The sequence below is a fragment of the Microtus ochrogaster genome, unplaced genomic scaffold (assembly GCF_000317375.1).
Source record: "Microtus ochrogaster isolate Prairie Vole_2 unplaced genomic scaffold, MicOch1.0 UNK27, whole genome shotgun sequence".
Lineage (NCBI taxonomy): Eukaryota > Metazoa > Chordata > Mammalia > Rodentia > Cricetidae > Microtus > Microtus ochrogaster.
Window position 1 is genome coordinate 3,684,553 of NW_004949125.1, and position 14,383 is coordinate 3,698,935.

The following is a 14,383-nucleotide window of genomic DNA, read 5'->3' on the forward strand; positions in this document are numbered from 1 at the left end:
TCTCTGTGAGTTCGAGACCAGCCTGGTCTACAAGAGCTAGTTCCAGGACAGGCTCCAAAACCACAGAGAAACCCTGTCTCGAAAAACCAAAAATAAAATAAAATAAATAAATTTAGGGAAATGTGTTTAAAATATATGTTTTGGGGTAAAATATTATACTGCTGTTTGTTCCCTTCTGTCCTGTGTTTGTTTATTTCTGAAGAAGCAGTCATTTGTCCCTGCAGAGGTGGGCGCGCTGATGACTGCGTCCTCACAGTCAGGTTCAGCATCTTCTTTTCCCCACAAGACCACGAAAGTGGCAGCTGGAAACAAAGACTTGGTTAGGTTCAGATGTTTGTGTTCTGCAAAGCCACAGGGGTTACTAGTCTTTGCTATTATGTTTCCTGTTAGTGCTGGGGGATTCATCAGTGGCTCATGCAGCACCAGCCTGATCCTTTGTTTTCCATAAACCTTTACTGGTGGCCTTCGCAGCCCCCGTGGTCATACCTCACTGGCTAGATAATGTTCACTGTTTCGCTAGAGACAGTACAATGATAACTTTCTGTATCATTTCTTTTACATTGGTTAAGAATTTTTTAGATTTAGGTATATATGTGTGTACCTGTGTGTGAGTATATGACATTACATGCATGTGCCCTTGAAGGCCAAAAGACTGGAGCTGAAGTCACAAGTGATTAAGCCATGTAATATGGGTCCTGGCCAGCAAGCCTCAGGGATCTACCCTCCTCCATGTCCCTACACTGGGATTATATGCCGCTGTGTGCTGGCTTTTTACATGGATGGTAGGGATGGAACGCAGGTCCTCACGCTTGCACAGCAAGCATGTTACTGACAGAGCCATCTCCCTAGCCTCCCTATGATTCTTATCTAAAGAAGGGTCTTTCTTTGTACCCCAGGCTGGCCTCAGATTCTCCTACCTCAACCTCCAAAAGAATCAGTTTTTAAGCTACTGACTTCTGATACATTTTTCTCAAGGTGTTATGTTGCTGTCATGGACATTAAAATCTATACCCACGTGCACTTATAGGCATCTGTTTGGTGCCATCTTTTCACAGGACTTTAGGATGATAAACAAGGACTTAACCGCAACCAAATTTATGACTGTGATAGCAGAGGACAACCCTTTTGTGTATGACGGAACTGACAGCAACTTTGAACTTGAGGTTTGTAAACCATTGCTACAAATGGTGCAGATCCAGTAAAGCTGCATGTTTCTTATGCTTTATGTATATAAAAAAGTGGGATATACGTATATACAGTTACCTTTTCAAAAACCAGAGACTAATATTAGAAAGGGCCTGGGGAGACGGCTGCATTGGTGCCGTGCAAGCATGAGGGCCTGAGTTCAGATCCTGTCTCCAGCGCCCACATAAAAAGGCCAGGTGTGGTGGTGCATGCTTGTGATACTAGTGCTGGGGAGGGGGAGACAGGAGGATCCCTAATGCTTGCTGGTCAGCCAGCCTAACTGAATCAGCGAGCCAGTGAGAGACCCCATTTCAAAGAGCAAGGTGGGGAGCAGTAAAGAAAGACACCCAGTGTCATCCTCTGGCCTTCCCATTCATCTATGTGTTGTTGTACACATGTGTAGCACATATGCAGAAGGAATAACAAATAAGAAATCGCCAGTCAATCCCTGGTGCACTCTGGAGTGTCAGAGTCAATGAGACCTCCCTATGCTTCCTATCATTGCAGCTGGTTTTCCTGGAATTCTTTGAAGCTCTCTTATGCTTCTCACTCTGCTGCATTTTTGACCGGATGACTAGATCCTATTTAAAAGTTCCATATGATGATGCTACTGGAAACCGATACGGCAGCATTCCCACAATACTCAACCAGGTGACAGACAACATGGTAGAGTTTATAAAGCAGGGGATGACTTCAACCTGGAGCAGCTAGACTCTCACCAAAACTGTCTCAAGTTTCTAATATATATACTTCCCAGAGATAACTGAGGACTGGGAACATGTACATTGTCTTTCACTGTTGGAAGGAGTGCGTGGTTTTGTTGTCAAGTTAGCAGAAATCTGTTTCTTGGTGTTAGCCACAGCAGTGGAAATAGCACAGTGAAGGTCAGTAGGAAAAGCAGCTGGACAGCTGAGAAAATCTGAGGCAAGCTTGGTGTGCCGAGGGGAAAACCCACCCAACAACAAAGATGCCAAGAAACAGGTCCTGGGTGTGCATGTAACACTGAGCAGCCCCCTGAGCATGGGGACATCCATGGAAATTGAGATATAACAAATATTTCTTTTTCTTTTCTTTCTTTTTTTTTTTTTTGGTTTTTCGAGACAGGGTTTCTCTGTAGCTTTGAACTCACTCTGTAGACCAGGTTAGACCAGGTTAGCCTCGAACTCACAGAGATCCACCTGCCTCTGCCTCTTGAGTGCTGGAATTTAAGGCATGCACCACCACTGCCCAGCGATATAACATATTTTTAGTGGGGGTTGCATGTTAGTGGACTTGAAGGGTTTCTGACATTTGAGACATTCACTTGGAGCCACAAGAGACAGTCTAGTGGTTCCCTGAGCCCACTAGAGTCTTTTATTTATTTATTTTGAGACAGGGTCTCACTATGTGTCCTGGCTGACTCGACCTCACAGAACTCCCCCTGCTCTGCCTCCCCGGTGGTGGGATTAAAGATATTCACCACCACACCCATCTTGGAAGAGAGAATCTCAAGCACTGAAGATACAGTAGAGGAAAGAGACTCATCGATCAAAGAAAACTTTAAATCTAATAAAAGCTTACCACAAAATATCCAGGAAATATGGAACACTATGAAAATATAAAACCTAAGAATGATAGGTACAGAAGAAGGAGAAGTCCAACTCAAAAGCACAGAAAATTTATTTAACAAAATCATAGAAGAAAACTTTCTCAAACTAAAGAAAGAATGCATATGAAGATACAAGAAGCTTACAGAACACCAAATAGACTGGATCAAAAATAAAGTCCCCTTGCCACATAATAATCAAAACACAGAATAAAGAAAGAATATTAAGAGCTGCAAAGGAAAAAGGCCACGTAGCATGTAAAGGCAGACCTATCAGAATTACACCTTATTTCTCAATGGAAACAGTCAAAGCCAGAAGGTCATGGTCAGGCATTATGCAGACATTAAGAGACCAGGGATGCCAGCCCAGACGACTATACCCAGCAAAACTTTTAATTACCATAGACAGACAAAACAAGATATTCTGTAACAGAACCAGATTTAACCAATACCTAGCCACTAACCCAGCCCTACACAAAGTACTAGAAGAAAAACTCCAACCCAAGGAAGTTGGCTCCATTCACAAAAACACAAACAACAGATGATCTGATCTCACAGCAGCAAATCCCAAAGAAAAGAAAACACACACAATAACATCACCAACAATGAAAATTAAAATAACAGGAAGTAACAATCACTGGTCATTAATATCCCTTAACTCAACTCACCTATAAAAAGACACAGGCTAGGGGCTGGAGAGATGGCTCAGGGGTTAGGAGCATTGCCTGCTCTTCCAAAGGTCCTGAGTTCAATTCCCGGCAACCACATGGTGGCTCACAACCATCTGTAATGAGATCTGTGCCCTCTTCTGGCCTGTGGGCATATACACTGACAGAATATTGTATACATTATAAATAAATAAATATTTTTTAAAAATTAATAAAAAAATTTTAAAAAAAAGACACAGGCTAACAGATTGGATATGAAAACAGAACCCATCCTTCTGCTGCGTACCAGAAACATACCTCAACCTCAAAGACAGGTATCACCCAGAGTAAAGGGTTGGGGAAAAAATTCCAATCAAATGGACCTAAGAAACAAGCTGATATAGCTATCCTAATACCTAACAAAATAGACTTCAAACTAAAATAAATCAAAAGAGACAAAGAAGGACATTTCATATTAGTCAGAGGAAAAATCCACGAAGAGGAAATCTCAATACTGATCATCTATGCCCCAAATACAAGGGCACCCTCATATGTAAAAGAAACACTTCTAAAGCTTAAATCACACATTAAACCCCACACACTATAAATAGTGGGAGACTTCAACACTCCCCTCTCACCACTGGACAGGTCAGGCAGACAGAAAATTAACAGAGGAATAAGGGAACTAACAGATGTTATGACTCAAACTTAACAGACATTTATAGAACATCCCATCCAAACATAAAAGAATATACCTTCTTCTCAGCACCTCATGGAACCTTCTCAAAAATTGACCACATACTAGGTAACAAAACAAACCTCAACAGATACAAAACAATTGGAATAACCCGTGTGTCCTATCAGATCATCATAGCTTAAAATTAGAATTCAACAGCAACACTGATTCCAGAAAGCCCAGAAACACACGGAAATTAAACAATGCTCACCTGAATCATCAATGAGTCAAGGAAGAAATAAAGAAATCAAAGACTTCCTAAAAATCAATGAAAATGATCACAAAACATACCTAAATTTATGGGACACAATGAAAGCAGTGTTAAGAGGAAAATTCATAGTACTAAATGCCTACATAAAGAAGCTGGGAAAAATCCCACACTAGTGAGTTAACAGAACACCTGAAAACTCTAGAACAAAAAGAAGCAAACTCACCCAGGAGGACTAGAAGGCAGAAAATAATCAAATTGAGAGCTGAAATCAACAAAATAGAAACAAAAGAAACAATACAAGGAATCAATGAGACAAAGAGTTGGTTCTTCGAGAAAATCAACAAAGTAGACAAACCTTTGTCCAAAGTAACCAAAAGGCAGAGAGAGAATATCCAAATTAACAAAATCAGGAATGAAAAGGGGGACATAACAACAGACTGGAGGAAATCCAGAGAATCATCAGGTCATACTTCGAAAACCTGTACTCCACAAAATTGGAAAACTTAAAGGAAATGAACAACTTTCTGGATAAATATCACTTCTGAAAATTAAATCAAGACCAGATAAGCAAATTAAATAAACCTATAACTGCTAAAGAAATAGAAACAGTCATCAAAAGTCTCCCTCCAAAAACAAAGCCCAGGATGAGATGGTTTCAGTGCAGAATTCTATAAGATTTTCAAAAAGAACTAATACCAATATTCCCCAAATTGTTCTACACAATAGAACAGAAGGAAAATTACCCAACTCTTTTTACGAGGCTACAATTACCCTGGCACCCAAACCACATAACGACATTACTAAGAAAGAGAATTACAGACCAAAATCTGTAACATTAATGCAAAAATACTCAATAAAATACTGGCAAACTGAGTCCAAGAACACATCAGAAAAATCATTTACCATGACCAAGTAGGCTTCATCCCAGAAATGCAAGGATGGTTCAACATCCAAAAATCTGTCAATGTAATCCACCACATAAACAAACTGAAACACACACACACACACATGATCATTTCATTAGATGCTTAAAAAGCTTTCAACAAAATACAACATCCCTTCATGATAAAGGTCTTGGAGAGAGCAGGGATACAAGGAACATACCTAACCATAATAAAGACAATATACAACAAGCCAACAGCCAACATCAAACTAAATAGAGAGAAATTCAAAGTGATCCCACTAAAATCAGGAACAAGACTAGGTTGTCCACTCTCTCCATACCTATTCAATATAGTTCTTGAGGTCCTAGCTAGAGCAATAAGACACCAAAGGGAGATCGAGGGGATACAAATTGGAAAAGAAGTCAAACTCTCACTGTTTGCTGATGATATGATAGTTTACATAAGCGATCCCAAAAATTCTACCAAGGAACTTCTACAACTCATAAACACTTTCAGCAATGTAGCAGGATACAAGATTAATTCAGAAAAAAATCAGTAGCCCTCCTTTACATAGATGATAAATGGGCTGAGAAAGAAATCAGAGAAAACATAACACTTCACAATAGCCACAAATAACATAAAATATCTTGGAGTAACTAACCAAACAAGAAGAAGACCTGTATGACAAGAACTTTAAATCTTTGAAGAAAGAAATTGAAGAAGACACCAGAAAATGGAAAGATCTCCCATGCTCTTGGGTAGGTAGAATTAACATAGTAAAAATGGCATTCTTGCCAAAGGCAATCTACAGATTCCCATCAAATACCCATCAAAATTCAGCAAACTTCTTCACAGACCTCGAAAGAACAATACTCAACTTCATATGGAAAAGCCATGTCGTAAAGAACTGTGGATTCCTCTGTTTCCAAACATCTCTTCAAAGGATAATTGACAGTCCAAAGCAACAGTAACATACTCATGAGAAAGATGAGCACAGCCTGAGGGTTGGAAAAGAGGAGCTGGGAATAGAATATTAAAGTTCTAGCACAGGCCGGCTGAGATGGCTCTGCAGTTAAAGGCACTTGCCACCAAGCCTAATGACCTGAGGTCTTTGATCCTTAGAACCCATACGTGTCATATATGTGCACAAATAAAAAGTAACAATTATTAAAGTTTTATCACTTTAAGTGGCATGATATACCTTGATGATAGATTTGCCAAATTAAAGAACCCTACTGTAAACTACCCTAATAACAACAACCTGTAATTAAAACCAGAAGGGTATGGGGCTGGAGAGATGGCTCCATGGACAAGAGCACTAGCTGCTCTTCCAGAAGACCCAAGTTCAATTCCCAGCAACCACGTGCCAGCTCATACCTGTCTGTAACCCCAGTTTCAGGGCTTCTGACATCCTCACACAGACATACCTGCAGGCAAAACACCAATGAAGGTAAAGTAAAAATAAGGGAGATAAAGCAGAGTTGTTTTAAAAAAAAAAAAAGTCCAGGGGCTGAAGAGATGGACCCAGAGGTTAAGAATGTTTGCTGCTCTTGCAGAGAACCTGGGTTCTCAGACCCATGACAGGCAGCTCACAGCCACCTGTAACTCCAGTTCCAGGGGATCCCACTCCTTCTTCTGGTTTCATAGACACAGCACATACAAACACAGACACGTACACACATGCTTGAAAATAAATCTTCTAAAAAAATGCTTCATCTAAAAAGATGGGGGGCTGGAGAGACGGCTCAGCAGTTGGGAGCACTGGCTGTTCTTCCAGAGGACCCAGGTTCAATTCCCAGCACCCACATGACAGCAAACAACTGTCTGTAACTCCAGTTTCTGGGGATCTGGATACCTTCACGACAATCCACATAAAATAAAGTTAAATAAATTATAAAAAAAAAAAGATGGCATGAAAAGAAAATGAAAATCAAGACCAGAACAAACAGCGGAATGTAGTTAATCACCGCAAATGCCTATGAGCTACATCCCAGACAGAGGCACGCACCAGCCTTGTCAGATGCTGCAGCGAGCCAGCCATAAATATTAAGATGTGGATAGGTGAAAGGAGAAGCAGAGGGCTTGGTGTCCCATGCTGACAGCACTTTCTATTATCAGACATGGTGGAGCATGACTATTCCCAACATTCAGGAGAATCAGAACTTCAGGGTTCTCCTCTGCTATATATTGAGTCCAAGATCAGCCTGGGCTACATGAGATCCTGCCTCAAAAGGAAGAGCGTGCATAACGTATGATCACATTTATATAAAAGTAGAGAGTGCCAAGTGTCATGGGATGGATTGAGGAGTGAGGTCCGGGAAGTTGGATGTGGTGGGTGTGTTCATTGTCTTGTCTAAGGTGATGTTTCCCAGATGTGGATACATGCTCAAAGTGAGCTTGTGGTGCATCAGTGACACCTCACTAAAGGATCACACGTGTATGTGTACACTTGTGTGCACGTGTCCAGGGAAACCATAAGCTCACACACTTCTCCTCCCTCAGAGCAACCACAGGAGCCCAAGTGCGATCACGAGCCATGATTCTGAAGTCCACTTCAGCAGCACCAAGTCGTCTTCTGACAAGACAGGAGTTTTGCCTGACAGTAAAATCAGGAAGTCAGAGGTGAGTATTTACAGTTTGCCATGTCCTGACCACGTGGCCATTATGTGAAGAGCACCCTTCTGTGTTTTGAGGACAACCCTGGGCAGGAATTCCATCTTCCGCTGACCTCACAGGCTGCTGTTGAGTAGAGGAAGTGAATAGCAGCAACCCTCATTTTCAGGGCCCTGCCAAGCTGCCCAACACTTCCTACGGATCAGCTCACTTAGAAGCCTCAGATGAACCTCGGGACTTGTTACTTCTAGGAATGAAAAAGGTTACATCATTGCCTGTGGTCGCAGCCCCAGCAAGCTGTGGAGCTGGGGGCTTGTGCCTTAGCGGTTTGATTCTAGAATCTGTCATTGTGAGCCAAATGGTTCCCACTCAGGAGTATGTAAAGGTCTGGCTAGGTCAGCGTGAGATGGGTGGGAAGCCATTGGAGGAGCACAGCCTTTAGCAGACTCTTCGGCTTCCCCGTTGACACACCAGTTGGGAAGCTCTCAGAAGCATCATGGTAAAGGATGGGTGGAGGGCTCGGGACCAAGGGGCTTCGGAGGGAAAGGGAAGGTGAGGGTGAGCTGCAAGCTTTGGCTTGCACGCCTAGGAGAATAAAGTTACGCTTTAGTATAATGTTGAAGACCAGACTCTTCAGAGCTGAGATTGGAGGGGGAAGTTACAGCTTGATTATGGCCATGCTTCAAGTGCCTAGTAAAACACGCAAGCGACCACAGCAGCAAGCAAGGGGCAGGAGTGAATTCTAGATGGAGACAGAAGCATGTGTGCTTCCACACGTATGTGACCGCTAACACTCTGGGGAGTGGGTGCTCAGCAGGGACAGTGCTGCAGCCAAGCCAACTGCCTGAGCTGCCCGAGTCCCACATGGTGGGAGGAGGCAAGATTCCTACCAGGCGTCTTCTAGTCTCCACCCACGTGCACACAATTTTCCAGTAGGTGCTGGAACTGAGCTTGTTCCTTCAAAGATACAAATTGAGCTGTTGTTTGGTTGGTTGGTGTGCTTGTCTTAAACACTTCACTTTACCTAATTATTTGTTGATGCTTTTTATATTCATTTTGTGGTGCTGGCACTTGAACTCAGGCCTAGTCCATGCTAGCAAGCACTCTGCCACTGAGCTATATTATATAGGGGTGGGTGTAACATGAATTCTAATTGGCCTTAATAAATAAAACCAGAGTCAGATATTAGGTGGTGAAAGCTGAAGGATCAGAAAAGGGTGCGGCCAGCCACTAGAGAGACCTTTCACCTCTACCAATCCTCATACCGAAGGGGCAGTCCTGTCCTCAGACTGCACTGAGCTCTTGTCTTCTCCCGCCTTATACTCCTCTCTCCACCCAAGCATATCACTCCTGTCTCCCTAGTGCTGGGATTAAAGGTGTGTGCCGCCATCACCTGGCCTCTAGTGGTTTAACTCTGCACTCTGATCTTCAGGCAAGCTTCATTTGTTAAAATACAAACAAAACATCACTACAGGTGAGTATGTGTGTTTGGTTTTCTCAAGAAGGTCTGTCCCAGGGTGGCCTCAAGTTCCCTATGTGAGAAAGGATGGCTGTGAACTCATAGTCTTTCTGCCTCTACCTCCCAAATAAATGCTTAGAGTCCAGGCATGTACCACCACACCTGCCCAAACTGAAATTTTTTAATTTATTTTTATGTGTATGAGTATTTCACCTGCATGTGTGTTTGTATGTGCTTGGTGCCTACACAAGCCAGAAGAGGGAACTGGAGTCCTAGGTCTGGAGTTATAGATGTTATGAGCACCAAGTGTGTGCTCAGTCCTTTGAAAGAGTCACAAGTGCTGTTCTATCTCTCCAACCCCCACCCCAAAATGCACTATTTTAAAATTATGTATGTGTATGCACTTGTGAGTGTGGGTGTCCACGGAAGGCCAGAAGAGGGTGCTGGATGTCCTGTAGCTAATATGATGCTCAGAACTAAATTCAGATCCTCCACAAGAGCCGCAAGTGCTCCTGACCTTTGGGCCAGCTCTCTGACTCCAAACCACAATATTTTATTCAGTGAAAAAACAGCCAAATTAGCTCCTTGTCCCTCACCATGTGATGCCCAGGCCATCTTAAGACTCTGTCAACAAGCAGACTATTGCCAGGTTGAACCTTGACCTTGGTATAGAGCCCACGCCCAAATAAGATACTTTATAATTTCAGAAACAAAAGATGAAGCAGATGTGGTGATACGCACCTTTAACTCCAGTACCTGGGAGGCAGAGAGGAGTGGTCTGCACAGAGATTTCAAGGCCAGCCGGGGCTATACACTGAGATTTTGCCTCAAAAAATAAAAGTTAAGTTAGCTCAACACAGAAACAAGAATAGCCTCACCCTAGCTGGGCTGTCGTATTGAGTTAGAGAAAGCAAACAAATGAGACTAAACTCTACAGCTGTGCGAGTTGGTGCCTACCCTAAGCCCAGCTCTCTGCGAGCTGTGGCAGGAGGATTGCAAGTCTAGGGCTAGTCTGGAATGCCTCTAAACACAGCAGAAGCAAAAGAGGAAGAGCCTCTCAACAGTCCCCTGAATATACATAGAAGACTGGTTTTAGTGTATAATGCTGCAGAATAACTTTTTCCTAGTTTTTCTTTCTTTCTCTCTTTTTTTAAAAGTCCAAGCTCAAGAAATCCCTAAGTGAGGACAAAGACTCCAAAATGAACCTCAAGAATCAAGGAAGAGGGCTGGTGTTTATGTCCCCACACGGTGAGTGCTGCAACCAAGCACATTGCGCTCACTACCCTTCGCTCCCGGTTGCACCATTATGGCAGCTTCTGGCTCTGGGGGGCAGGGAATGGCAGCTTCTGGCTCTGGGGGGCAGGAACAATACTCAGGATTGAACTCACGTGAACTGGACACATACTCTAACACAAGCTACAGTGCCAGCTCTATGGTTCTGGTTCAGCTCCTTCCCGGCCTCCTCAGGCCTGAGAAGCTCCCTCTTAGCCCAGGGCTGCACTGCTGGCGACACCACAGTCTCATCCCATTCCCGCTCTGAGACAGAGTTCAACTGTGCAGCCCAGGCTGGCCTCAGACTCACAGAGAGCCACCTGCTTCTGCCTCCTGAGTGCTCTGATTAAGGGTGTTCACCCCCACAGCCTCCTGCACCCTCTTTAAAATGTACTTATTGAGAGTTGGTTTTGTGTACCCCAGGCTGGTCTCTAACTTTATAGCTAGCTAAGGATGACTTTGAATTTCTGACCCTTCTTCCTCCTCCATCTCTCAATTCCTAGGCTAAGAGGCATATGCCACTATACCTGTTTTATGTGGCACTGAGGATCAAACTCAGGGCTTCGTGCAGGCTGGACAAGCACTCTTGGGGGCTTCCAGCCTCTTCCTCCCTAGCTCTACTGTGTGGACACAGCTCTGAGGATTTTCTTCCACTGTGTCCTTGAGCCAACATCGGCCTCTAGCCTAGGTCCCGTGATACCGCAGGCCCTGCGGTCCCTCCCTTCCTGACTGTACTCTGTAGCAGATTGCACACCGCATGGAACTCTCTTACAGCTCTGTCCTCTTGGTATATTGCTTTGCATATGTGGAGATCAGGCTGTCTCTTCCTTCATCAATGACTCATTCCCAGCCGTGTGCACACACGCATCTCCCCTGCTACAAGTCACATGTGTGCTCTTTTGTCCAGTAAGTGTTTCCCCAGACTCAGGTGCTGCCTCTGTGTTTGCTGATGCAAGGCTGCTGCGTCTCCTCCCATGCTCTCCCTTAGGTCACGGCTGCTCACCTGCTGCTGGCCCTCGTGGTGGCTGTTCTGTGCCTCCATCAAGCCTGTGTTCGGGACGGAGCAGCCTCCAGAAATTTGCCCTCTGGGCATCACCCCCTCTTTGTTTCCTTTGTCTTTGGAATGAACCAGAAAGGCCAGCAAACGTTTCTCCTATGGTGGTCACCATCCTCTCTGAGGATTATACCTCAGAGACCCTTTCCCAGACCAAGACAAACAATTCTAGAACAGAAAGTTCTAAAGGGAAACCTAATTAATGCCTTTTTAAAAATTTTGTCTTGTGTATGTAGGCCTGAGTGTTTCACAGTGTGCGTGGAGGTCAGGATGACTTATCTCTCGCCTTCCGTGTAGGTTCCAGGGATTAATCAGAAGTTGTCTGGCTAGGTGGCAAGCATCTTTGCCCTCGTCGTATCTACTTTGGTTTTTCGTCTTTGAAACAGTGTCTCTGCTCTGTACTGCTATAGTACTTGCTGGCAACTGGTCTTCAGCTCTAGCTGTGTCTTGGTTTGCCCTGCACCTCTGCCCACTGTGTGCCAGCTCCTATATGGCTACTGGTTTGTCTGCTGTCAAAGCAGTCTCTTGGCCCACATAATCCCACTTCATCTGATGACCTCATTTGCATGTTTGTGACTAATGCTTGCGAGCTAGGCTTCTCAGTTGAGTGGGAATATAAGAAGCAATAATTCTTCATTTTCAGACTTGTTTTGACTTTAGTAATTGGAATCTTGGGTTGCACATAATTCCATTCTCTGCATTATCTTTTAGTTTTTGCCATTCTTGGGATGGAATCAAGCTATCACGTGAGCTAGCAAATGCCTACTATTGCACTGAGCCATAAGCCCAGCACCAACTCTTTAAATTTTAAAATTTGCCAACTGACAAGTTAGGATTGTTTCAAAGCTACGAAAGTGACCAGGTATGGCGGGGCACACCTGTGGTCTCGGCACTCGATAGATGTGGGCAGGAGAACCAGGACTTCACAGTCCTTGGCAGCACCACGCTGAGATTGCAACCAGCCTGGCCTACACAACCATCTCAACCCCACACTAAAAAGACCAGAAAAATTATGATGATCAGAAAGAATCAGATATTATTTTAGAAAGAAAGGGAAGAAAGATGTCTGGTCCTGGGAAGCGTTTGGTTTGCAGTTCTCTAGAAGCCAGAGCTCACTTGGAAACAAAGCTGTTCCTATCTTAGTGGCACTCCGGCTCTGAATAAGCAGGAACCAGATGGTATTGTGAACTTGTCCCAGATATCTAAATGCCAGTCTGGCTGAGAATGGAGGTTGCCTCTAGAGAGCCTCTTGCAGTGCTGCCATCCAGCCCACTCACTTCATGAGGGCTGAGGAGTACTGTCTGGGAATCTGATTTCTCCTCACATGTTTTACATGTCTGAGGAAATCGTAAGATAACGCTAACTTGATAGGTCTTCATTTCAATAGATGATACAAAAAATGGCATTCATGTTGTCAAAAGAATGCATTGTTATTTTTGAGTAACACAATAATTTCATAAATATGAAACTTACTAAGTTGTAACCTGAAGTATGCATTTGCATTTGGTGCAAACTCAGGTCTGGAAAGTTTTTGGAAAGTCTCAAAAGTGAATGTGAAAAGTGATGTCGGCCACACGTTGATGAAGACATTCTTACCAAAGAGCAGGGGAGCGGCAGGGAGAGCTCCTGGGTTAAAAGCACACATCTCAGGATTGGAGAGATGGCTCAATGGTGAAGAACACTTGTTGCGGTTACAGAGGATCCGAGTTCAATTCCCAGCATCTACATGGTGGTTCACAGTCACCTGTAACTCCAGCCCCAGGGACGCAAAGCCCTCTTCAGACCTCTGTGGACACCACACACTCATGTGGTGCACATACGTTCAGATAAAACACTTACACATAAAACAAATAAATCTAATAGGAATTAAATCTTCTAAAAAAAAGTTTTAAAGCATATGTTGCTCTGCCAGAGGACCAGAGTAGAGTTCCACAAACAGCTGCCTGTAACTCCAGCTCCAGGGACTGTTACACCCTATTCTGTACGCTGCAGGCCCCTCACATGTGCACACACCCCTCCCCCGTATAGATCGTGTGTGTGTGTGTGTGTTTGGCATGGTGATACATACCTTTAATACCACAGCACTTGGGAGGCAGAGGCAGGCAGATCCCTGTGAGTTTAAGGCCAGCCTGGTCTACAGAGTGAGTTCCAGACCAGCCAGCGCTACACAGTAAAACCCGATCTCAAACAAAACAAAATAAACAACAACAACAACAACACATTTCTGCTGTTCAAGAAAAAGAAAGATGCGGGAGGTGGCAGAAAAGCAGGACTGACAGTCGCCCTGGGCCGCTGTGCACTTGACTTGCTCCCCCCAGCTATTGCCGATGCGTTCTGAAGTTTCCTTGGTGCCGTGGCCCTGCATCGCCACACATCCTAATCTCTATATTAACTCACTCCATTGCAGAGAAATATGAAAAACCCAAAGATGAGCAGAAAGAGAAACTCAACATATGGGTGAACAACCTCTATGTCTTCTTTGTGAGTGTGCTTTTCAGCGCCTACAAACGTGAGGAGATGCTCAAGGGGAAGATAAAGGAGAACCGGCTGGAGCAAGCAGCACTGGCTCAGCAGAGGCAGATAGAGGATGAAGAGCTGGAAGCCAGGTAGGACATGGTCCCGCCTGTCCTCCATGGGGCGTGCTCTGGTTTCTTTCAAGTCTCAGGAGCTACCCAAGGCAGTACCACAGGCTTACAGTGAGACACACAGTATCCCAGGACCACAGGCTTACAGTGAG

General features: G+C 44.1%; 1 protein-coding gene across 1 annotated transcript in view; it reads left to right on the forward strand.

Moving 5' to 3' along the window:
• The window catches only part of LOC101985493 (radial spoke head 10 homolog B), a 47,254-nt gene that overhangs the window by 25,336 nt on the left and 7,535 nt on the right, over positions 1–14,383 (forward strand). Inside the window, exons 16-20 of the mRNA XM_013354064.2 lie at positions 1,056–1,163; positions 1,693–1,836; positions 7,751–7,870; positions 10,478–10,568; positions 14,054–14,252. Of these exons, the coding sequence (XP_013209518.1) occupies positions 1,056–1,163; positions 1,693–1,836; positions 7,751–7,870; positions 10,478–10,568; positions 14,054–14,252 (662 nt within the window). The remainder of the gene's footprint in view (positions 1–1,055; positions 1,164–1,692; positions 1,837–7,750; positions 7,871–10,477; positions 10,569–14,053; positions 14,253–14,383) is intronic.